The sequence below is a fragment of the Pseudopodoces humilis genome, chromosome 22 (genome assembly GCF_049639895.1).
Source record: "Pseudopodoces humilis isolate 2021_Gansu_Grassland_sample_001 chromosome 22, ASM4963989v1, whole genome shotgun sequence".
Classification (NCBI taxonomy): domain Eukaryota; kingdom Metazoa; phylum Chordata; class Aves; order Passeriformes; family Paridae; genus Pseudopodoces; species Pseudopodoces humilis.
In genome coordinates, this window is record NC_142221.1 from 1,536,589 (window position 1) to 1,560,370 (window position 23,782).

The 23,782-nt window shown below is 41.5% G+C and overlaps 1 protein-coding gene across 2 annotated transcripts in view; it reads right to left on the reverse strand.

Moving 5' to 3' along the window:
• Window positions 1-23,782, reverse strand: part of RABGAP1 (RAB GTPase activating protein 1) — a 62,778-nt gene continuing 38,996 nt past the window's right edge. For both annotated transcript variants that reach the window (XM_014258001.2, XM_014258002.2), the window contains exons 14-26: window positions 16,988-17,101; window positions 16,190-16,264; window positions 13,920-14,045; window positions 13,226-13,369; window positions 11,636-11,677; window positions 11,180-11,308; window positions 8,475-8,567; window positions 7,411-7,521; window positions 4,617-4,721; window positions 4,053-4,136; window positions 3,189-3,260; window positions 2,525-2,722; window positions 1-1,717 (exon numbers count right to left, since the gene is read on the reverse strand). In XM_014258001.2, coding sequence (XP_014113476.1) covers window positions 1,595-1,717; window positions 2,525-2,722; window positions 3,189-3,260; window positions 4,053-4,136; window positions 4,617-4,721; window positions 7,411-7,521; window positions 8,475-8,567; window positions 11,180-11,308; window positions 11,636-11,677; window positions 13,226-13,369; window positions 13,920-14,045; window positions 16,190-16,264; window positions 16,988-17,101 — 1,416 coding nt within the window. In that variant the 3' untranslated portion in view covers window positions 1-1,594. The remainder of the gene's footprint in view (window positions 1,718-2,524; window positions 2,723-3,188; window positions 3,261-4,052; window positions 4,137-4,616; window positions 4,722-7,410; window positions 7,522-8,474; window positions 8,568-11,179; window positions 11,309-11,635; window positions 11,678-13,225; window positions 13,370-13,919; window positions 14,046-16,189; window positions 16,265-16,987; window positions 17,102-23,782) is intronic.

A 23,782-nucleotide genomic window follows, 5' to 3' on the forward strand; every position in this document is an offset into this window, starting at 1 on the left:
TTATACAATTTCACTAGTTTATATTTCAATTCATAAAGTATACACACTGCAACTATGCTACCACAATGTCCACGCATCTAATATTGATGGAGTTACAGTATTTTTTTTTTTTTTGGTATTAAACAATAGAGATAATGTATGCAGTTAAGGAAAAAAGCTTGGACATAGCATGTTCTATCCTGTAGTTACAGAGTACATTAGCTAGCATTAGTACAGTAAACAAGAAAAAGTTAGAAATACAAAATAAACCAAATATCTTTATATACAAACCAGTGCCTCTTATTGTTACCAGCTTATACTCACACTGCACACAAAATTTATCCACTGATGCAATAGATACTTCAGCATAACACAAAACCATTATAAATTAAAAAAATTACAAGGTGCAAAACTCCATTCTACAGCTTTCTGGTGAGAACTCAATACAATCCAAGGAATGAGAACTCCAAGCACGTTTAGCACCTATTAGTGCAACTGCATCGAGCGTGAAAAATGACCTACACCACCTCAGAACGCTACCAGGGAAGCGAATTGGACAGCTAGAGATGCTCGCAGCTACACTCACGCTGTGATTTTTGCCTCATATATATCTCAGTTTATTGTTTCTTTGTCCCATTCATACCTATGTGCAAAACTAAAACCTGGGAGCTCTGTCGGAGCTCCACAGAAGGCCTGCTACAGCCGGGTAAAAACAAACAAACAAAAACAAAACAGAAACCTGACAAAACCCAGACAGACTCCATTGAATGTCAGACCATCCACATAATTCATATTATCAGCAGTCCTGGTGCTGGGGATTTGAATGCTGTTGATATGTGGATCAAACAATATGACACAAGTGAAACGGAAATTTGCCCACAATTCCGATTATTCTTGTCTAGCACTTCGACAAGTCTCCCAGCCTCCGGTGGCGAATTTGTTTGGCAGCCTGTGCCAAAAAAGCCCAGAGTTGCATAGAATTGATTAGTAACAGAAAGAAATGCCAAACACAGAGAGATGGATGCTGCATCTACTAAAACAAAGTGGGGTTGCTCGACAGGAATGCTGAAATCATCCCCATTCATAAAGCAAAACATGTCACCTCCTACTCTCCATTTCCTACCTCTGGGGACTGCTTTCTGGCACTGATGTAGTTCTTGATAAACTTGTATTTTTTTGTTGCATTTTTTCCTTTTTTTTATTTCTTTTTTCTTTTTAACTTTGTTAGTGACACTTTTCCTTTCAAATAAAATATTAAAAAAGGTTATAACTGTAAAAAAAGCTATCATATGTAAACTTAACAATTAGGGTTTGGTAAGTTCTCGTACCTAGTCTGTGAAAAGCCTCCAGCCAGACGCAGAATGGAGTGTTTCTCTGAAGAGCTTCAACCTAGCTACATCACCTGTTAAATATCAGTAGTATGAACATCCCATGTCTAGCAATAAAAACTCTCTTGTGTTTCCATCCTCTTTATCACTGACCTATTGAAATCCTGACATGCTGTGTTTCTATTATATTTACATTCTGGTCCTCTCATGTCTCAGAATTAAACATCTGGCCAAGGAAGGCAACAAAAGGTGTTGTGTTAAGAAGGTGTGTTTGACAGAACTGCTTTTCAACAAGTCTCTTTTCCTTGGACTCCAGTCACTGTTTTTATAGAGCTTATTGTTCTATTGAACCATGTTTTCTTTGCAGCTTGTACTTCATTCAGGGCCAGACCCAAATGGTGCTCCAAATCCTGCAAACAGAAGAGTAATTTCATTATTTTGTTACATATTCACAGCACAAGGTTATAGGAGTTAAACCTAGAAGGCTCTAGAACATCTACAAACTCTTGGCCACTGAAGAAGTTAAACAAGTCTTACATAAATTAAAAGCAGCACAATAAGCTGACAAAGAGAAAAAAAAAGCTTTGAAAAGCAAAACAAGTCTTGTGTCATTGCCCTTAGTGAAACATTCTGCTTTCTTCAGTACATCCAAACTCTTTAATTCTCTTCCATCTGAGGAGGAGCTATTCCCACAGGAAGTGGACTTTCTACAAACTAATTTTTACCTTTCTGTGAAAAAGCTGCACTGATGTAGCAGTTTTAGGCTAAAAGCGCAATGTTGTCATATTTTACAGAAATACTTCAGGTACCTGGAGTGCTTTGCAATCGTGTTTTAAGAAACATGTCTAACATTTGTCAATGTTACTTCTTCATTTAGCACTGATTGTGAGATAAAGACATGCATGATTCAGTACCCTGTCAGAGCTTGGGCTCCTTCCAAGCAGTTGCAGGAGATCAGGCAGCCAGCACTGCACTGCAGACAGGCAGATGTCTGGAAGCTATAGTGGCTGCTAAATACAGTTCATGCAATTTCAATTATATCGTCTGCATACAGCAAGTTTCAGACGCAGTGTTTGGTTAAATAACCCATGCAGGAAATAGCAGGTTACGGTTTCAACCAACAGGATCTGTTCCAATCCCTCTACAACTCACACACACATTTTTCTAGGAATGCAGACACGCTGTACAGACTACAGAACAAACTTCCAGAGCATTACCTGTATTTTACATTCCGCCTCCACAAGCTGCAGCTTGGTCTGGGCCAGCTCAAGCTCCATTTCCCTCAGCTGGTTCTTCAGCGTTTCCTTCTCCTCATCCGTGTCCTCGTCTGAACCATCCTTGGCAGTGCTGGCAGCCTTCACACGGCCTTCCTTATTGAAGAACTCGCGGCAGTGCTCGCAGTCATCCACCTTTTGCTAAAGTAAACACCTGGCTGTGAGCGACGTGCTGGGGATGTGATGGAAGCCTGTTCCTGCCCCTGCTCTGGGAGAGCAGCTCAACACCAGAGAAGCCACTCATGGGAACTTTTGGGGAGGCCCAGCCAAGCAGGAGCTCCTGCCAACCCCAGACTCGTGGCTTTGGAAACACTGCTGTGTTATTTTGTTCCAGTAATGGACTCTGTCCCACCCCCCCCCACCCCCCCCCCCCATTACTTTAAGGTAAAAGACATTCAGAAGACCCCTCAAAAATACCCCAGCATCAACATTAGCATGTAACCACTACGGCATCAGAGGGCTCACCTTTTCCCACAGATCTCCCCCTTATAATCTTCTGTCTATGACTCTCAGCCACTATTTTAGTAATGAAATAAATTGTGTGTCTGCTGCTATGATTTTGCTGAGATTGAAAGATTGTAGACAGTGGATCTATATGGTCTCTTACCCGTATTTTCTCAATTTCAGCTTTATTTGCTGTTTGTTGCTTTTCCAGTCGTTCACTCAGCTGGGAACAAATCTGACAAGCAAAATTATGTTACCAGATCATTCATAAATGTAAATTCCCTCCCAAATGAATGCTAAAGCACAAATAAATGCTGCTGCAATATTAACATGGATAGTCTAAGGACTCTTAGAAAGCTAGAAAAATTGGGACACTCATTAAGCTGTCTCACTGTACATTTTTCCATTCTCTACATATTCTTCTATCCCCACAGGAAAAGGTGCAGTTCCAACATAAGTTATTAACAGTTTGGCCCTGCTAAAGGAGCCAGAAAAGGTTAGGAATAGCATGGCCCTTTTGTTGCCTTGGGGAAAAAACAACAGGCAAGACAGAGTAGTAAAAAACCCTAACTCATTCCCTGAGACCCGATACGGGCCTGCTAAAGGGACACGTGAATTTGCTCCCTTGATACCTTCTGATCAGGAGCTTGATTGCCAAAGCAAAGCCTTGAAAGGAGAAAGGCATCTCTTTTTTTTTATTTCTGAGGTGCATTTGATTGACAAAGGGAAGGTGAGAGAGAAGCCTTTTTTGGCATGAAGTGAACCTTTGATATCCAAGAGCCCGTTTGAACAAGGTTTGGCTCTAACTGCTGATCTACAAATACCTGCATCAGGGGCAAACAGGACTGACCACTTCAGGATCTTAGCCAAAGAAAATGCAAAACCAGCCACAGGCTTCCCATTTAGAACAGCTAAATTGTGTCTTCAAATGCATGGCACAGATGACACTGAGTTCCAGAAATCTCCTAAAATACCTGGAAGTCTTGTACTTTAATAACAAACCACATCATCATGAAGTTGTACTTACCTGTTTGTAGTCACCAATAATAGAGCTGTTCTTTCTGATCTCTGACTCTGCCTTGTCTAGTTCCCTACGACACATTTCCTTCAGCTGTAGGGACAAAAAAACAAGACAAAAAGGAAAGGGTTTATATGGTTGTAGTTGGGAAAATACCCAGGTGTTATTTCCTCCTTCTCCTTAACCTCACTGCTCTGCTCTACCCTGGGATCCAGAGTCCAGCTCAGCTCCATGCGGGCAGGGAAAAGCCAGGCTTTGGTGGCCATCATTGACAGAACAGTGGACTAGCCAAGGAAAGGAAGGGTTCAAAAACGTGCTGACAGCTGAAGTCCTGCACTGCCTCTCTGTGCAGCATCTGGCACAGGCTGTGACTTTGTGATTTCAAGTTAAAAATTCTCCACCCTATGAAGCACCTGGCAGGAAAATGCCAAATTCTGCTTTGCTGACGTCCTTTACACCACAGAATAGGGACAAACATGACTTAGAACATTAAGCCCTTCCCACACTTGTCACTTTTTATTTTTATCATTTCTGTACTGTACAAAACAGTGAGAATGACAGAAATGCCCCAACCTGAGCAGATTCTTCCTCCAAGCGCCTCTTTTCTTCTTCTGCGTCAATCAGCTTCTGTTTGGTCATTAGCAGCTCCTTATTGAGGGCATCTGCCTTCTCCTCTGCCTGAAACACAAGAGTGGAGGCTGAGCAGAGGCTGTGCCTCCACCAGGACAGAGACAAGAGTGCAGCCATTCCAGTCTTACTAAGGTTTAGTTCACTGTTATCAAAAACAGTAAAACTTTATTCTGAAAATTATTTTTCTGAAACTTCCCATCTGCAATAGGCAAGGCAGCAACACATCAAAATTAACGATATGTAGCACTGTATTCCAGCCCTCCAAAATGCCTCCCTGAATTCAGTGGTTAATTTTAGCAAAACTGGAGTAGGGATTGCTCCAAAGAAATCCAATACCAAAAATAAGTTTCATTTTCTTGTCCAGTCTGGAAGTTGACCAATATATTCTGAAGACAACAAAAGGCCCAGAACAGCTCACAATGTGCAAGATCAATAAAAGACTATAACCAGCTCAGACCTAAGTTTAATTTGCAAACATTCAACCTTGCAATGAAAACAGAATTAATGAAAAATGCCTCTAGAACATTTAAAAAGCCCCATGAACTCTTATGACACTTCCCAATGGATGTGATACCATCCCAGAAAATACTGCATGAAAAACTGCGCTGCCAAAGCAATCACAAGTCAGGCCCCTCTCTCCTTCCTCCTTAAGGGAAAGAAATGTCCCACCTGAAACCAACAAATCCCTTTTTACTGCAGTTTTTAAAGTAGAAAAATATATTGTTGAAAAATTTCAAGCTCATTATAAACTACTAAAACTCTGCGAAGTTAAGATATCTTTTCCTGTCTCATACACACAACACAGCACTTCCCAATAGGTGTATGGATTCTACATAAAAATAGATCAATAACTCAACTGATATATAAAATCATCTGAAAGTAGCTGTACCAATTCCCTTCAAAGAAAGAAAATCAAAAAGTGAATTTTAGTCCCTTAAAGTCCTGCTGATCCTTTAAAACGGACAGCAAAGGTAAAGAGAACATCTTTTCATTACAGATGGGGTTTAAGCTGTTTTAAAGTTAAAGAACACTGGGATGTAGGAGCCCAACAACAGTAGAAAAATGAAGCCTATTTTCTGGTCTAGTGAAAGGATATTAAGGAAATTCTTGTATTTCCAAATGCTTTGTTTTGATCTTTTAGGTTGCAGATTTCAGACGTGCCATGTAGGTATCAGAAAAGGTGTGTTAAAAAATATCCTTTGGTACTTTCCTTTCAGGACCTCAGGCTGGCAGAATGAAGCTTATCACTTCAGGATCCATTTAGAAGGATTAATCATGTCCTAAAGTAGGATCAAACCTACCTATCTCCTCCCAGGGGATAACCCAAATGCTGCCAACATCATTTGCCATCTTTGAATACAAGACTATTTTATATATCAGATTAAGCATATCAATTTTACCTAAGTTTGTTCCTCTCCCAGCTTTCCATTAAAAAAAAGAAATGTAAAAGTATAACTGTGTCTCATACACGCTCAAGCAGACACAAACAACAGCTAAAAACTGATAGAAAAAGCTTCTTCAGGACAATTTTTGCTGGAGTTCATGTCCTGAGCGCCACTGCTGGGCCATCACCAGTGTGAAGCTTCTGGGAGCTTCACTAATGAAGGGAAATTACCCAGGTAAGAGGAGGCGAACATACCAATGTGTGGGGAAAACCTGCTTCTAGAACATTCTTCTATGATCCACTTTTTAACACCTAAGAACAGGAGATGTAATAAACCCAAAAGTCATGAACCAAACCTCATTAAAGCAACATTCACCCATTGGCATCAACATTTACTATGAATAGTTTTCCAACAGCAAGTTTCCAGGAGACCGTGGGAAACCTCAAATCGTCTGAGGCAGATCCAATGAAACATTTTAAAGCCTGTCAGCTCCTGCACTGCGCAACTTTCAGAAGTAATTTTCCTTTGAGATTTCAGAAATGCACTTATCTTGGTGCAGAACAAGAATGGCAAAACATGAGCACCTGAACTCTTCCCCTCATCTCCCCAAGCAGACAGACTAAATGTGTTGTAGCCTCCCCTGTGCTAGAGATGCCAGTACCTTTCTGTCTCTGCACGTCCTGGAAAAAAGAAAAAGCATATCCTAATAAAATCTCCTACAGCTGAATATGTAAAGAAGGGAGTGGGATAGCAAGCTGAAAAAAATTTCTGTAACACAAAGCAAACCTGAAGTTTCCTCCTGAGAGCTACTGATTTGGAAACAGCCCAGGATAAGGAGTTCACACGGGCAGATTCCAACAAGCCAAAAGGAAACCACAACGTTTTCAGAGTTGCCTGAGGTACCTGAGAACCTCATCCATGCAGAGCCAGACAGACTCAGACTTTCAAGTTTATCAGGCACTTTGCAAAGCCTGTCTGCTGTGAAATTGTATTCATAAAAATCCCAGGAAAACACAAGCCAGCATCCATGTTATGATCTCTGTGATGGTTCAAAGACTTGACACACCTCCTGCTAGACTTCCAAAGAGAAAAGAAAGAAACTACTCAAGTACAGGCTCTCCTTTCCCTCCAGTCACTCTGAATGCTTTTCAGAGTAATGAGTATTTCAGTCAGCACTCCTGTTTCCCATGGATCTCTGTCCCAGGCCTATACATAGTCAGTGTGCAATATGGATGTGGAAGAAGGAATCCTGCTCCACACAAAAAATGTACTCCATGTATCTCCTCTCCAGTGAGAGAAGGAACAAGGAGTCAGCCCTTGTCTGCCCCAGACAGCCTGAGGACATGACTTACATTGTCCAAGTCCTTCCTCAGTGCAATCTTGCTGGTGACCAGCTCGTGGGCGAGGTCGTCGTTCTCCTGCTCCAGTCTCATGTTGGCTTCCTGCAGGCGCCGGTTCTCGCGCTGGGGGGACACAAAGGGGCTGCCCAGGTGAGTGTCTGCCACACACAGCTTCCTGTGCCTGCACACAAATGCCCACCTTGCATCTCCAGGATGCAAAGACAACTCTAACTGCATAAAATTCCCCAGGACAAAATTACAGCCATAGTAAAATGTAAAATAAATACAGGATTAGCCTTGAGAAGACACCAGGTACCAGTAACTCTGCTCAGCCATTACTTTTTGAGCTACAGAAATGTTTTTGAAGCCTGCAATAGTAGGGATATCATTGTGCCATCGATACCTTGCCAGGAGTTTCCTACAAGTACTGCTTTTCTTGGCTAAGAATTGAATTTGCATGCTAGAAACAGGTAAGAGAGGAGAATCCTGGGAAAAATACTCAATTTTCTCTCTCCTGTTACAACTCCCAGCACATAGATGGATACTAAAGAAAGTTTATATAAAACTTCTCTGATTAAAATACATTAATTTATTGTATCTATGTCTCTGTGTGTGTAATTGTGGTATGTGTATGCATACGTTACTTTACATGTGTAATTCATGCCTGTATTACATTTATTTGGTAAATAAACTATTTATAAAAGTATATGCTTACTGCAGTATACATCAGCTGAAACTAGGAAGAGGAGTAAAGGCGGAAGCATAACCATGGAAGGCAGAGTTAGAATCAGGCATTTCCTTTCTGTACGTGGCTTGTGCTGCAGTCAGCACGTTAAACAGGCTCTACTGAACCAGCTCTATAAGCCCAAATAAAAATTCATACTATTCCTTTTCTTGCACAGCTGGGCTCACAACAACCCCATCCTGATCAATGTTGCAAACAGAGAGACATTCCCTTCATGTTCATGGAGCTGATTCCCCTGTTGCATTCAAATTGGTCAGAAAACAAAACCAGCTCAAAAAAGAGTCAAAGTGCAATTTGCTGTTTGTTAAGACTGGAGAAGGTAAAGCATTACCTCAAATCTTTCTATAGGATCCTCCTGTTGAGCCTGCTGCTCTCTCATGGTATGATATTCCTTTTCATATTTCTTCAGCTTCTTCTGGCTAATCTAAATTAAAGCAGCCCATTAGTTCCTGCCCAGAACATCAATAAAAGAACACAACACACACAGGGTTATGGAACAAGCTTCAGGTAACTCCTGCCTTCTACAAAGCACAGCTCAAGGCTTCACCCAGTTCTGAGCGTCAAAACCTCAGGTGTGGTCAAAAACTTGGTTCCACTCAATATAATGACAGCAGCCTCCTCCTGTGGAATACAGGAAAGGTTTCAAAAGGCAGCCAGAGCATCCTGACCAAGCTCCCCTTGGTGCTGCACAGCTCCCTGGTGCTCCACACACTGCAGAGCTTCAGCAGAACAGAACCCTGCCAGACGTGGCTCATTTCTGGACTGGCCTGATGCTGAGCCCTCTTCAGCTGCTTTTTCAGCTGTAACATTTATCGCCACACAGAAGCATTTGGTTTACTTTACATGAGACTGTAAATGTTGAAAGGGCAAGTGCAAGCTCAGCTGACATTTCTGCCAGTGTCACTCAAGCCCAGCAGAAAACAGCCCGAGCTGCCGAGGTGTCTGGGCAAGCAGCAGCACCTCAGTGCTCTGTCCCTGGCTCTGACACACACAGCCCCAGCAAAGCCACCCTCACAGGCCCCCAGATTCCCCTTCTGTGACAAGGGACAGAAAGGTGATGCTGAATTCAGTATTTTGTGTCTGGAATTCAAGTCCTGCAGGGACAGGGAACACCAGGGAAGCTGTAACAGATCCTGACCAGCCTGGTGTCACCTGTGCCAGAGGTTACAATGGTTTAGCAACACAGACCGTGCCAAGATCACTGTGAGCATTTCACATGCAAGGCATTATGCATCTAAATGAAATCTCTAGCATTAAAAGTTGCACTTAAACATTTATTATTATCCCATTAAACCAAATACATTTAAAAGCTATGGCTAAGATTTCCTCTTTAAAAACCCTTTTCTGAGAAACAGGTTGAATTTTACATGAATAAATGACAGGCAGAATGGAAAACGTGTTTGGTTTCCCTGAAATCTGCTTTTCTCACTAACAACCTTCCTGGGAAGGAGCTGCAGAAAGTGGTGGCCAAGCTCCCTCTAGTGAGAGCTGACCAGAAACACCTCTCTGCACTCGGGGGAATATTTCTTTGGAGATGCCAACCATTACCTGGAGTTGGTCCAACCACACCACAACTGCAGGAGTTATTCCTGCACTCCAGACACCCCCCTACAGAATTAACCCTTCACTGACAATGGAGCCAGTAACTTGAGGAGGTTATTTCACTTCTCTGCCCCTGCTCAAACACTGCCCAAATTTTGGGGTTTCACACCCCAAATCTCCCGCAATGTAAAGTCAGATCCTGTGAAGCATCCACCATGCCAGAGGAAAGGAAGGCAGGCACACTACTGTATTCTCATCTTCTACTTTTCAAGGGCATTAAGCCATTTTTGCCTTTTTTAGGGGATCTTGAGCAGATTTGTCATTGTCATTAATTCTGGGCACAAGAGGCCTGGTGAAGCCAGCAGGGATTCTGGGTTTGTAGAAATGAACACTGATGTCCCACCACATTTTTTCAGGGGCACTGGAGGCAGCAGCAGCTCTGCAAACATCTGTTGCCCAGAGAGGTGAACTCCCCATCCCTGGAAATGCCCAAGGCCAGGCTGGACAGGGCTTGGAGCAACCTGGGACAGAGGAAGGTATTCCTGCCATGGCAGGGGTGTGGAATGAGATGGGCTTTAAGGTCCCTTCTAACCCAAACCATTCTGTGATTCTATGACTTGACAGCAACACTGAGAACTGACTTTAAGAATCTGGTGTTGTCTCCAGCTGATGACTTCCTGACCTCCTTTCCAGCAGAAATGCTGTTCTAATCACAATGCCCTAGCCAGGCTATTTCTCCCTTCCTATAAATTATTTATTTTGATATCAGGCCCTTATCTGCTCAAAGAAACACTTCCAAATGCAGAGCTGGAGATTTCTACTGACAGCAAAGGACTAATATTCTAGGTCAAGGAAAGAAACTACATGCAGCACTCCCATCACGACGGTGATAGAGAAGGGTTCTGTGCCGAGCCCAGCAGTGCTCCCTCCACAAGCTCCCCTCTAACCCAGCACTCCAGGACACCGTGGGCAGCCCGGCTGTGCCCACTCAGAGACTTGTGCCCCTCCACACAGCACTGGGAACACAGGCAATTTTGGCAGAGTGGGAAGAACAAGTTGTTATTTGGAAACATAAAAGGCAAATGCACTCATTAGGATGATGAGAACCAGATGCATGTGGAACATTTAATCTGTGGCTAATGCTAAATGATTAGAGAGATAAAATAGCTTTATTCTTGATTATTCTTTAATTTCTACATTAGTTTCACACAAGTTGTGCTTGAACTCTGAGCAGAATACTGGTATCCACACTGCTACTGTACCTGGATCACAAAATGCCTGGAATGTTAACACACCAGGGAAGTTATGTACTTCCACATTGACACTACAAAGAATTCCTCTAGGGAATGTAAGGAAAAAGGACACAAAGAACCATATCAATGTATTTGACTCAAAATTAATCTCCATGATCACAGCCAATTAACCTGCATTTACCCTTGGAGCCAGAGCCAGGAGCTGCTCCCAGGCTGAGAACAGCAGTCCCTCCCAGCTCACCTTCATGTTGCAGGCCAGCTCCATCAGCTTCTTGGCGTTCTCCTCGGAGCGGTACCGCTTGGGCAGCTGCACTCGGAAGAACTTTAAAGCCCCTTCAAAGTCAGTCAGCAACAAATCATCCTTGGTAGTCTGAAGACAAGGAAAGGAACACCAGTAAAAGCCAATTCTTTACAATTATTGAATACCAGAGACAATAAAGCCACAACAGCTTTGGAAAGCTGCAGTAACATCGCTACTTCTTAACCTTCTGCAAAGAGTGTTTCTTTCTATTTCTGCAACCTTCTATTCCACCCCCAAAAAAAGCACTGTGCTGCACAGGACATGCCAGATTACAGCACGTGTGCCACAGGCAGTTGTTAGATTCTCAAAAAAACCAACATATTTTTGTAACAGGCGTCTTAATTTTTATATGGTGCATGAAGATGCATAAACCACAGTGTAACATTGTATACTCACTTTTAATAATCCCAGTGCAACATTGAAGATAACACTTATTCCCTAGAAAGAAAAAATAATGACAATATAATTAAATTTCTCAGTATTTACAAGCTTAGATAGGAATTTATTTGGTGGGTTTTGTTGTTTGTCTAGTTTCTGTGAAATGGAGAACCAGCATACATGTGTAACCAGATGCTATATAAAACAAAGGCACAAAGAATGACTTTGCAAACAATCTTTACTGGAGAAGTCATTATAGAGAGCAAAACAATCAACACTGGTTTTACTGCTTCCTTAGCAGTCTGAAACTCTAAAATTATGTTGAGCACTTTATTTCTTAATGAGTGGTTGGTCAGCTCAAGACAATTTAACTTTCATACAACAACTTCTAAAAACACTGATTCAAATGCAGTAATATATATACCAATATATTAAATTCTGGTCTTCACAAACTGGGATAATTCATGCAATGAAAAAGAGTGACTCACTTTAGGACAGAGTCCCACAGCATCTATTCTGCCTCTACTGCTTAGAAGAGTTCTATTCATATTGTCCAATTAAATTAAATACAAACAGTTCTGTAGTCAGGAGTAGCTCACACCTTCTTCAGGGGTCCCACTCATAATCATGACACATTGCTCATCTTATTTCAGGATCCTGCCTTTCTTCTTCCCACCAAGTTATTCTTTCACTAGTACTTTAAAATGATGAAAAACCCCTTAAAACTTCTCTGTGAGCACATTTACTATTTATGAATTGAAAATGTGTTTCTAAACAAACAAAAGTGATTTTCTCCATACCATCTGCTGCTTTCTATTCCACTGGCACATAGACAAAGCAAGCAGCAGACACAGGGGAAGGGCAAAAACATTGACCAGGAGGTTTGTGAATGCTGAAAGCCTTCAGTAAAGGAAAGGCAGGAAATCAGCCACTTCACAGGAACCAGTGCAGATCCAAGAAGAATGGATGCATAAAGTTACCCAGCAAATCATTAAATAACTCAAGGATGCTTCAGTACAAAATGTGATTTGTTCACTGATTGTAGTAAGTGCTGACTGCAATTACACTGCTTACCCACATACCACTACATACACTGTTCCAAACACAGTTACAGACAACATCTCAATATAAAGAATTTTGCTCTCTAAATATAAGTTGTAAAATATAGAGAGACTTCAAATTTTCCAGGAGAAAAAGCTTCAAGCTTGTCAGATTACCAGCATGAGAGTTAGCTGGGTCATTTTATACAGAATGGCCTCCATGCAATAATATGATAGGAAAAAAAACATATCATTGTGTATAATGTAACTTCAGAAGAGAGGAACCCACATATTTGTAAATCAGCTCTCATCACACTGTAGAGTCTTCTCACATAGATTCACCAGTGCCATAGGGAATAGAAGATTATAATCTTTTATATAGCTATTGATTCTTAATTTGTTTCTTTAAAATGCTGAGAATCTTTATCATTGCAGAAATGCAACACTTTGACATAAAAATATCACATGCCTTGCACTGAGAGAACAGATAGTAACAAGGACGTGAACCAAGATAGTGACAAACTGTCAAGAGCTGTGAGCTGTGCAAGTCTCCAATTATAACACATACCTCACACAGGAGTAAGTCAATAATATGGAAGACCATGTAGAGAGGGAATTTTGCAGTGAACAGGGTCAGGAACCACTGGGAAGCATACATGTGTGCTTCAAGGCTGATGTCCAGAAAGTGGTTATACAGATCAGGAATGTATTCCTAAAAGTAAAACAAACAGAAGGTTAATTTAGGCTATTTTGGAGCTGTAACTGAACCCCCAAAGTACAGAAGGAAGTTGGGTAGAGTGACCATCAGTGCAGGGTCCTGCACCCACTAGGCATGACAGGAACGGGCCTGGGGGCCTCCCGAGGATGCCAAAGGCTTGTCCTGGGGTGGATGCCCAGCAGGACCCTGGGATTTGTCTCAGCAGGGCCCAGCAATGGCTGTGCTGACAGCAGAGCCACTCCAGCTGTCCAGCACATCTGCCTTCAGCAGCACCACACTGCTCCCAAGACCACTGCTAGAACACCTGGGGTGGCCCTTGCTCTCCATCCTTCCTCACAGCTTACAAACACCACTCACCCTTCCTCACAGCTTACAAACACCACTCACCCTTCCTCACAGCTTACAAACACCATTCACCCTTCCTCACAGCTTACAAACACCACTCACCCTTCCTCACAGCTTACAAACACCATTCATCCCATGAGAAACAGCCAGAGCTGAGTTGCAGGCTCGGGGCCATTCACCCTCCCCGTGTGAGCCCCACCTGCATGAGGCGCTCCAGCTGATAGAACTTGCAGTGCAAATCTTCAAAGTTCTGTTTGAAAAGTTCCCTGAGTCCATACTCAAACATGATTTTGACCAGAACACTGAAAGCTTGCTCCTCAGGCATCTGTGAGACAAGAAGGTGGATTTAGCACCAAGCATTAGAACCTTTCACATCATGTCAATCTGCCTGGACCTCCCGTCTCTCTCTGACTGAAAGGTGGAATTGCCACTACTTTTTAATCCAGTTTAAATGTAAACAAGAGTATTATCACACAAAATGAGGTTTAGTGTTGTAAATGGCATTTCAGTGGAATAAACCACCTCTCAATCACTCAACTGAAAATACATCTTCCAGACATGAAGACCAAAGCAGTTTCCAGGTCTTTGTTCCAGAACTCATCAGAATCTGAATCTTACAGATTTTGACCAGCCTAGTCCTTTGTCACCTATGTAAAATAAGGCAGAAACAGTATTACTAGAGTATGTTGAACAAGATCTTTCCCTTATTCTTAATGATATATTTCCCTTTTTCAATGACATTGTTGCATTTTATGCTTATTTATTAGACAACATGAATAAGAGACCAGTCACTGCTAACAGAAGCTCCACACCTCACAATTCAGCACTTGTTTGGGAAGTCCCTTTCCTGCCAAGAACTGAAGGAAAACTCAAAGCTCCTAAGTGTTTTGACATTTTTCCCTGCCCTTAAAATTCAGTTTTAATATTTCTGTAGAAAAGTCTGACTTCAGGTCAATTGCTGGTTTCTATAAAGGACAGAACATCCATCTCAAGTATTCTATTATTAATCTGCAGATGGAGTTTATTAAAACAGAAAACTTCGCTGAAACATTCCAAACTGGTAGTGAAGGACTCACAGAAACTTAATTTCCTTTTCTGCAACATTTGTTTTTATTATTTATTTTCCCTAGCAGCCACACTCCAAGAGCTGACTTCAAAGAGAATCAAATAAAAAGAAACTTATTTGAAATTTAGCTTTTCGTTAAATGCATACATTATTCCCAGAAGCCACAAATATTGTTAAAGAGAGAACTCTGGAATAACACATGGCTCAGTCATGAGAGTGAATCTCTCCTAGGCAAGGGACCCATGACAATGAAAGCAAGCACATCTGCTTCAGTAAAAGTGTTCAGTTCTCATAGCAGGAAGCGTTGCCCTTCTCTATCTGATTCAGTGAGGAAATAAAGAATTAACTGCTCATCTAGGAAATATTTCAGATTACAGTTACAAAGAACTAAAAGGTTGTTATCATCAATCACTTGGCTTTTGTTTCACAAGAATGGAGTTTACAATCTCTTCTGTATCCTCCCCTGACTTTACAGCAGTATGGAAAATCCTCCCCTGAAGGCCAGACTTCCTCTTCCACCAAAAACTGCAGAGAACTCTTCATGCTCAGCCCTCTATGGCAGCAACAGCTGGGGAAAAGAAACCTCAAAGCATTGCTGGGCTCAGGAACTCTGCAGTTCCAACTACTCTTGCAACAGAAACACTGACAGAAAGCAGACATTACTTTGAAACAGAACAGTCTATAAATATACAAATACAGATTTCTAATGCTCTTGTATTTCCCAAGTGTGAGTGCATATAAAACTTTTGTTCCTGACAACCATAAATCTCTCTCTAGCTTCTGAACACACCAGCAATTAAAGGATATTACACTGATGAGATCACTTCTATCAACAGCAATTAAGTTTAAAAAAGCATAATACAGTTTCTTTTACAAATATGAAGGTATTATTGTATCCTTCCCTAACCTCTCAAACCAAGAAGCACAAAGACCTACAGGACAACAGCCCACAGGCAGCACAGCCTGCACTGAGACCTAACACTGACATCCCTTCAATGTCCTAAATACTCCTCTGTGTATACAGGACATGGCAAACACCATCTGTATTTCTGACTGATTCCAATAGAAACATCTTATAAAAAGCTAAAATCTGACCTTGAAACCCTGTAACAAAAACATTTACAGTGTTGTCTTATACACAAATTCCATGCCTACTACTGCTCCTGAGTGCAAGACTGAATGGAAGGGGTCCTAGTACAGGAACACAAGGACATAAAGTCCTTACAAAACACCACAGCAAGTTTTAAACAATGTACTCTTCCCTGTCTAAAATCACTTTATTGCTGACCAACATGTAAATGGATGTGTGCCCTGCAACCCTCTTAGCTCAGAAGTCTGTTCTAGACAAGTGGAGTGACATTTATTCTGAAGTCTAAAACAGCTGAGGTAAAGGCACCACTTACATGTAACAGCAGCACAGCAGCGAGGAATGACTGGCCTTGGCAGTAGCCAATCTCTTCATCATACACAGAGTAGGCCTAGAAGAGGAATCAAGACTTTACTGGTACTTGTCTCAAGCTAACAAACAAAAATAAAACAGAGCTCTGCATTGAACACAGCTCCATAAAATTCCCAAGCATGGAGTGCACTGTCATTCTAACAAAGGGAAAATCTGTATGACAACCAAACTGGGATACACAGAAGCGGGGGCTGGTTCCAGTGCTGCACTAACGTTGCTGCAGCTTATTAAACCACTTACCTGAATGCTTTTATCTCTAAACAGGTCCCACAGAGATGTTAGGAAGAGGAAGAAACACTAGGAATTCGAAAGAAAGTGCTGGAAGCTTTAATCATTCCAGCTGAGATACCTGAATACACCGAGCTGCCCATTTTTGCTCATTTCTTCCTTTTAATAATCAGCTTCAGTGCATGCTTATGGATTTACAACCTTTATGAAGGTACATAATATCTCCAGTTACATAATTTGTCCAGCTTGATCCAGGCTGACAGGTCAGGAATGATGTGAAGTCTTTGCACCAAACACATCAGTGCAGAGGAATCCAGAAGGGCTTTAGGTCTCCTGTGTCAGTACCCAGAAGGAGCCCAACAGCTACAACAGAGAACAGCCTGAGCCTGGTGCCAGAGGCTGTCCCCATGACACACAATGGTAACACATGCCCCTTCTTCTCAGCCAACAGTCACACTGCTGCTGATGTCTAATACAAGTTACCAAAACCAGCCCAGAAGAATTTAAAGAATACCTTGCATATTTTGTACAGGGAGTCCTGGCCATCTCCCCCAGTATCTTTAAAATAGTCATGAGCAGGGAACGTCCGATTGATGTCTCGGGTGATGGCACTGTCTTGTGGAGACTCCTATCAGAAAAAGAAAATAACATGCAAATGAAAACACATCAAAAGAATATAAATTACAATATGCTAGGATTGAGACTTGGGAGATTAGCACTTGGTTGTGTGCACTGTTCTAAATTTAACAAATCCCAGCATACCCCAGCAGAGCTGGCAGCTGCAGATTACAGCTGGGATAGATTTTGGGTACCCCAGCACATCTGGGGAGGTCAGAGAGTGGCAGGAGTTCATACACAGACACACACACACACACCCTACTTGTGTTCCAGGCCAGGACAGTGCAGATGCAGCCATCCCCCAGAGATTCCTGGATGCCAGCACTGCCCAGGCACACTCTTGGTATCTCACAACTGCAGGAGTCAGCTGTAAGCAGCAGCTGTCCAAAATGCTGTCCCTGAGGTTCTTCTTGAGGAACCACTCCTCATGCCCTCCTCAGAACTCAACTAGAGAAAATAGATGAGTATGAGCCCTAGGGAGTGTCACACAGGAAAACATGAGGGAATGCAGGGACAGGTCCTGTGTGAGCTGGGATTTCAGCATAAGGAAGACAAACTTTGTTTTCTACATCACTCTGACACCATCAGTTTCAGATGCCTTGGACATTTGGAAAGCTGAACAGTAAAAAAAAAAAATTTTAAAAACAGGGTTTAATCTATCCAAATAACCTGGATTTCTGGATTTCTGGTAGGCAAGTGGAAAAAGGTTAGAAGTAAAAGATAGTAAAAAAAGTACACAATGTAATCCATGTAAGGAACATTCAATACAGCTTGTAGTTCTTCACAAAATAATTTTTCAAACAACAACAACAACAAAATTACCACAGTGTGATTCATTTTCTCTTCTGATTTTAATCCAAGGTTAATGCTCCTCTCTGGGGCTTAACACAGACATTTGATTAGGAAAGCATTATGCTGCTATTAGAATCAAGACCAGATTGTTTTGGAAATTATATCGAAAGTACTGTTCAGCATTCCAATTCCATAATAATTAACATGGTAAAGAGGTCTTGCTCATTATAAGGGAATCAGAAATAAACAAAATCCAACGCTCAATGAATTTCATATAAATAAACACCTTTTAAGTCAAAGACAATTATGCTAATGGCTGGCTGTCAACTTCAGCTGGCTTCACAAGCAGGGTTAAGACAAAGCTCAGAAACAATTCCACAAACTTTAAACATGTGAATGCAGACTAAGTGATAACTTTTAGTTTCTTACAAGTTTGCAAGACTGATTTCCAATGAAGTATTCCCAGGAGCACAGGTTCTGGCCACTGCCTGCAGCATCTGTGGTACCACACAAGTGCCTTTCCTGACAATCACCTGTGTTCTGCTGCAATGGCAAAATAATCTCAGATCCACTTGCCTTTTAATCCACTTATTTAACAGCAGAGACCAAAGCATCTGGTTGGAAACATTTAAGAGAGCATTCTCAAACAAATCATTCATTATGGCTAAAGAGAACTAATTAGTGGCCTCTCTGGCTTTGCGTGACTTGCTCAGCTCTTGACTCCTGTGTCTCAGTACAATTCCTCAAGCAATCCAATGTGAGTTCCTGCAGCTGAAACACAGCTTGGGAAGAGAAAAATCAACGGAAATGATAAGGTTTAAAAAATGTTTTTCAAACCATGGCTTTGAAATCTCCCCATTAGTACAAACTGCTGCAATCCAAGCATTGTGTAACCTTTTCTTTACTCCTATTTTTATACCTTGCTGTGAGAATTGGCTCAATGGGCAATTTCTCATGCTTTCAGGGGACTGGGAACTGAAGGAAACCCTTCTGAACCCACACCCTTCACAAACTGGAATTGAAAAATAGAAAGCTAAGAATGACAGGAAGAAAAAGAAAGTAATAAAGAAAACAGAGTGGAAACCAGCCATGAGAACTGAGGCAAGTGTAGTGAAGATTAAAATTCTCATAACAGTTTGCTGCTCTGAAGGAAAGCAGGAAAATGTAGATGCTCAGACTCAGAGTATGCCCTTCCTCCCCTCTTTTATGCACTTTAAAATATTAGGGGAGTTATATTGAAACCTTCCTCTCCAGTTGATTTAAACAGAAACTACGTGAATAATTATGGAAACCAGGATGCACTCCAGCTGGGAAAAGCCCATTTATTCTGTCAGGCTGCATATAAAAGCATATTGGCTCCCACCTCCTAAACCTGACAAATTTAAAAGGTATTTTCCATGTATTTTCATGATCTTGCAGGGAGCATCCTGAGCATCCTAGGATCTGAAAACGATGTCATGCAGTTACAGCCTTCATCAGCATATTCAGGCTGAGACTGTGTTACTTTAGAAGCTTTTTCTGTAGCTTAAGGCACAATTAAAGTCATGGAAGAGCTGGAGTTACCTCTTCCTGGGACTGATCTACTTGCAGTTTTCAGCAGCTCAGGTTTATTCTTCCTAAGCCCCTACATAAACCCAAGAGGATGAAGAAACTGCAGCAAAGAATTGCTAAAGGACAGGATTTGTGATGAAAAGAATGAAATGAGAAACCTCCAGAGAACAGAGGAAGCTGTCTGCTGGAAATGGCTCATCACCCAAAGATCAGCTCCTGTCCTGCCAGGCTCCTGGAGAAAATCCCCTGGGGGTATAAAACAAACCCATGACCTGAACACAGGCTGACTTCAGAACCACCACAAAAATGGAGAAATGCGAGGGGACCAAACTTTAGGTTCCCCCTGCCCCACCCCCCAGAATGACTCCAGCTGTGGAATTTTGCTCACTGGTGAGTTACCTGACACACCCAACCCAAGCTGTGCCTGACTCTCACTCTTGCCACGATGGATCCATTTCCACATTCCAATTATTCCTTAGGAAGGTCTCAGTGGCTGCAAGAATTCTGCCACACGGTCAGAGATTACTGTGGGAAGGGTCTGGAGTCTCAGTCCACCACTGGAATTTTCCTTGCTTTGCGAGGGTGGGATCAGCACGTGGTGTGTTGCTGCAAGGCACGGACAAGCCACCCAGGAGTGCACCAAGCCAGGGACAGATTCCAGCATATCCAACAGGCAGAGAGAGCCAAAATTCTGTGCAGCCTTCATGGGCAGCAGCAGGGGTAATATTACACGATGGGGATATAAGTTATTTTGAGCAGATCTGTACATTTTAAGTACATTCAAATACATTAAATGTTTTTTTGACAGCTATTTTCAGTGTTGGCAGGATCCTGTGCCACCAGGTCTATTTTGCAGGCTGATGGCATTCCCATAATTACTTTTATTAAGCAGTATTTATGTTCATTTTTACACAGAGAGCACTTCCTGCATTTGTCTTAGCTCAAACTACTGGAGAAGGTTTCGGTAGGAGGAATTACACCTGTTACTGAGACCTCAAGGAAGTGACACAAACCACACTTTCAGAGTAATGTACTTGTTAACTTCCCACAAGGAATGCTTCCTGCAGAATGTGTTACCTGGAGTCAGCACTTGCCCAGAACATTCACAGATAAAAAGTATTTGTGGAAAAAACCTGAATAATTTAGACAAATTTGGACTGGTTAGACACTGCAATTGGATACAATAGTGCATTGATACAGCATAGTTTCAGGCCAAATATGGCAATATAGTGCAATTCTAAAAATAAAAGTGAATCCCTTGTGATATCCAGCCCTTTCGCTCTGTTCGTTTCCTTTTAGGGCTCAAGTTTCCCACAGGAAAATTAAAGCGAGGAGTTTGCCTACAGTGCCCTGCAGCATGTATGGATAAAGCATAAACACCAACCAGGCTGGAAGGTTCTCCTGCCCCTGCACTCACAAGACTATTTGGAGAATCAAGATAAGGGAAAAAGCCCCACCCAGTGCCAAGGAATGCACCTTTAGTAGCACAGAAACAAAAAAGTCATTCCAGACAAGTCGTGAAAACATGTGATGTATCATTTATTTCTTAAATGTATTTATGATCCATTCAGACCTTTCAAATAAAGTGTACAAGTGCATTTCAGAATAAAAAACTACACTCTTCACACAGCTCTGTAGAACACTACATTTCATCAAGAAACTTGAAGCAAAAACTTCCTATTAAACCACCCATGCATCCTTTGGCTACAATAATATCACTGATCAACAAGTACTGCTAGTCAATTCCGAGTTTCCCTTTAAAGAGAAGGAGCATCCTAAAATATGCCACCCCTTCCAAAGACCTCTCTTTAAAGAGAGAATATTAAATAAATTAGCTAGGCTTTTAGGCAAAACAGTAAGGCTACTTAGTACTGTTGATGCATGATCCATATATTTGGAGAACAGGCAATCCCAGGCTATGTGAAATGCGTCAACAGCCCTTGAAATTTTAGTAGTATCAAGATTACATCAATCCAGAACAAATGGCAGACAAAAATGTAACCAGTGGAACAATCACTGAAAAATGTGCAGTTTCTTGTAGGATGGGAAGTGCTGATAACAGATTCGGAGAAGTGTTTATAAAATCTGCTAAAGAACCACATTGACATTCTTAAAATTACATATTGTACAAAGCCCTAAACTCTGTGGCTGTACAACCACTGCCCTGTTAAACTGCTTATACATATACACACATATGTAAAATAAACAGATGTAGTCATTTGAAAGCAATCAATTTAACGTGGCAGTGACTGTACAACTGCACAGCACACAAATATATATATATGTATGTACATCTACAGCAAAAAGGAAACAAGCCAAGAGATGTATGACACAGCTGGGGTACACACCATCTCAAAAGGGAATAATACACTTCTTGGAGTTTTAATAGCTCATAGCAAAATTACCTCTTGGAAATAATTACGCAAAGATTTAGAATCAGTTATTTACATGCTTCCAATTTATCTAGTTCCATTTAATAATTAAAAATATGCAAGTATTATTTTAACTCAGTAACATTTGTCATTTTTGGCTCAACTGTAGTTTTTCTTATTATTAGTCTTAGTTGAAAAGTCAGCTACAGAAATGTCTATTAAAACCATGGGGTGGAAGAACCCCTCTCCCCTGTATTTTAACAACAGTTCTGAGTTGGCACAAAACAGGTAATTCTGGAGCCTCAGCATAAACTCTTCCTCAGCTGCCTTGTGCAAGAGAACACCCTTCCCTCGTCTGAGCCAGAGCAGACCCAGCAGTGCCAAGGACCATCGAGGAGCCCACCCAGACAGACCCCACTGTGTCAGAACTAAACCAGAATTCGAGACTCCAGAGTCAGACTGCCTCTAATTCACTTGTTGTTTTTTCTAATCTGCTTTGGTGGAGGTTTCTCCACAGTTCTTCCTAGCAGGGGTTCTACACTCACAGCTCTTTCTCATCTTTTAATACAAAACAACTTCCAGCATTAAAAGGTGCACGAAGTTCTTACAAACACACACATACACATTCGCACCTGTGATTTCATCTACTCTTGGCCTTTTCACTGACATTCAGGAAAAAACTATCGGTTGGAACACTACTTGTGTAAGGAGCTGGATTGTCTCCCAAAAAAAACTCCTCAAAACAACCTCTGACAAATGTCAGGTCTCCACAGAACACACCAGAATAACCCCACTGGTGGCTTCTGCTGTACCAGGTACTGTGAAAGGTGCAAGGAGACAGGTGGGACACAAGGAAAAACGAGCATCACAGAGCCATGGAGCGGTTTGGGTTGGAATGGATCATCCAGTTCCACCCCTGCCATGGGCAGGGACACCTTCCACTCTTCCCAGGTTGCTCCAAGCCCTGTCCAGCCTGGCCCTGGACACTTCCAGGGATCCAGGGGCAGCCAAAACCTCTCTGGGCAACAGAGAGGTTTTAGAGTAAGATCACCCCACTGTATTTCATTCAGCAAAGCAACCTAAAAGCACATGCACGCACAGCCTCCCATGCTCGTGGTTTAATTGTAAACAGCATGTGAAAAAAACAATTTAAAAAGGTACGAATACAATTCTGAAATCCCTGAAGAAAAGACATACCCATGAGTATTAAGAACAGTAAAAAAGCTCATCATTAGCAATTGCAAACGTGTTTCCATCCTGTTGCATTCATTAGAGGAATACAAAATTGAATCTAGTGTTTACATGCTAGAATTACAATAGAAACTAGATTTCAAAGGTTACATATGGAGAGAAATGTATCAGCATAGGAACTTGCAAAAGACTGTGCTGTACAGCATTTCTAAAGACATGAGTCTGTCAAGACAATACAATGATTGCAAATCCTTTCAGACAGTTCAAAAGCATGGCTGGAGGTAATGCTGCTTTCTGTTCTCTGAAAGGATTAACTGCACCAGTATTTTTAGTAGGTTTTAATGACAATTTAACCTCAAGAAATACCTAACCCCTCAAAAACCGAGGTGATCAGAAACATACAGGTACCTTACAGCCCTCAGGTTTTATTTCTTTGTACATTAAACAACAATTCATTCGACAGCATCTACAGAAAATGTTTTAAAAAATGTTTTTATTAAATACTTTTAATACTCAGTAATGCTAATATTTAAAAATACTTCACAGTGTGGTACTAATGTAACTTCATAAAACGAGCAACTTGAGTTTGCTAAAGCTCAAAGCCTTACATTATATTAAAACAGTCCAAAGATTCCACACACACACAGAATCACTAGCACTATAAATATACCTAAGCCACTTTAGTGCAAAGTCTGATTTTGCTTCCCCTGACAAATCCCTCTATATTCCTGCCAGCATATTAAAACGTCATCCTTTACTAATCTAATTATTGATTTTCAAGGATT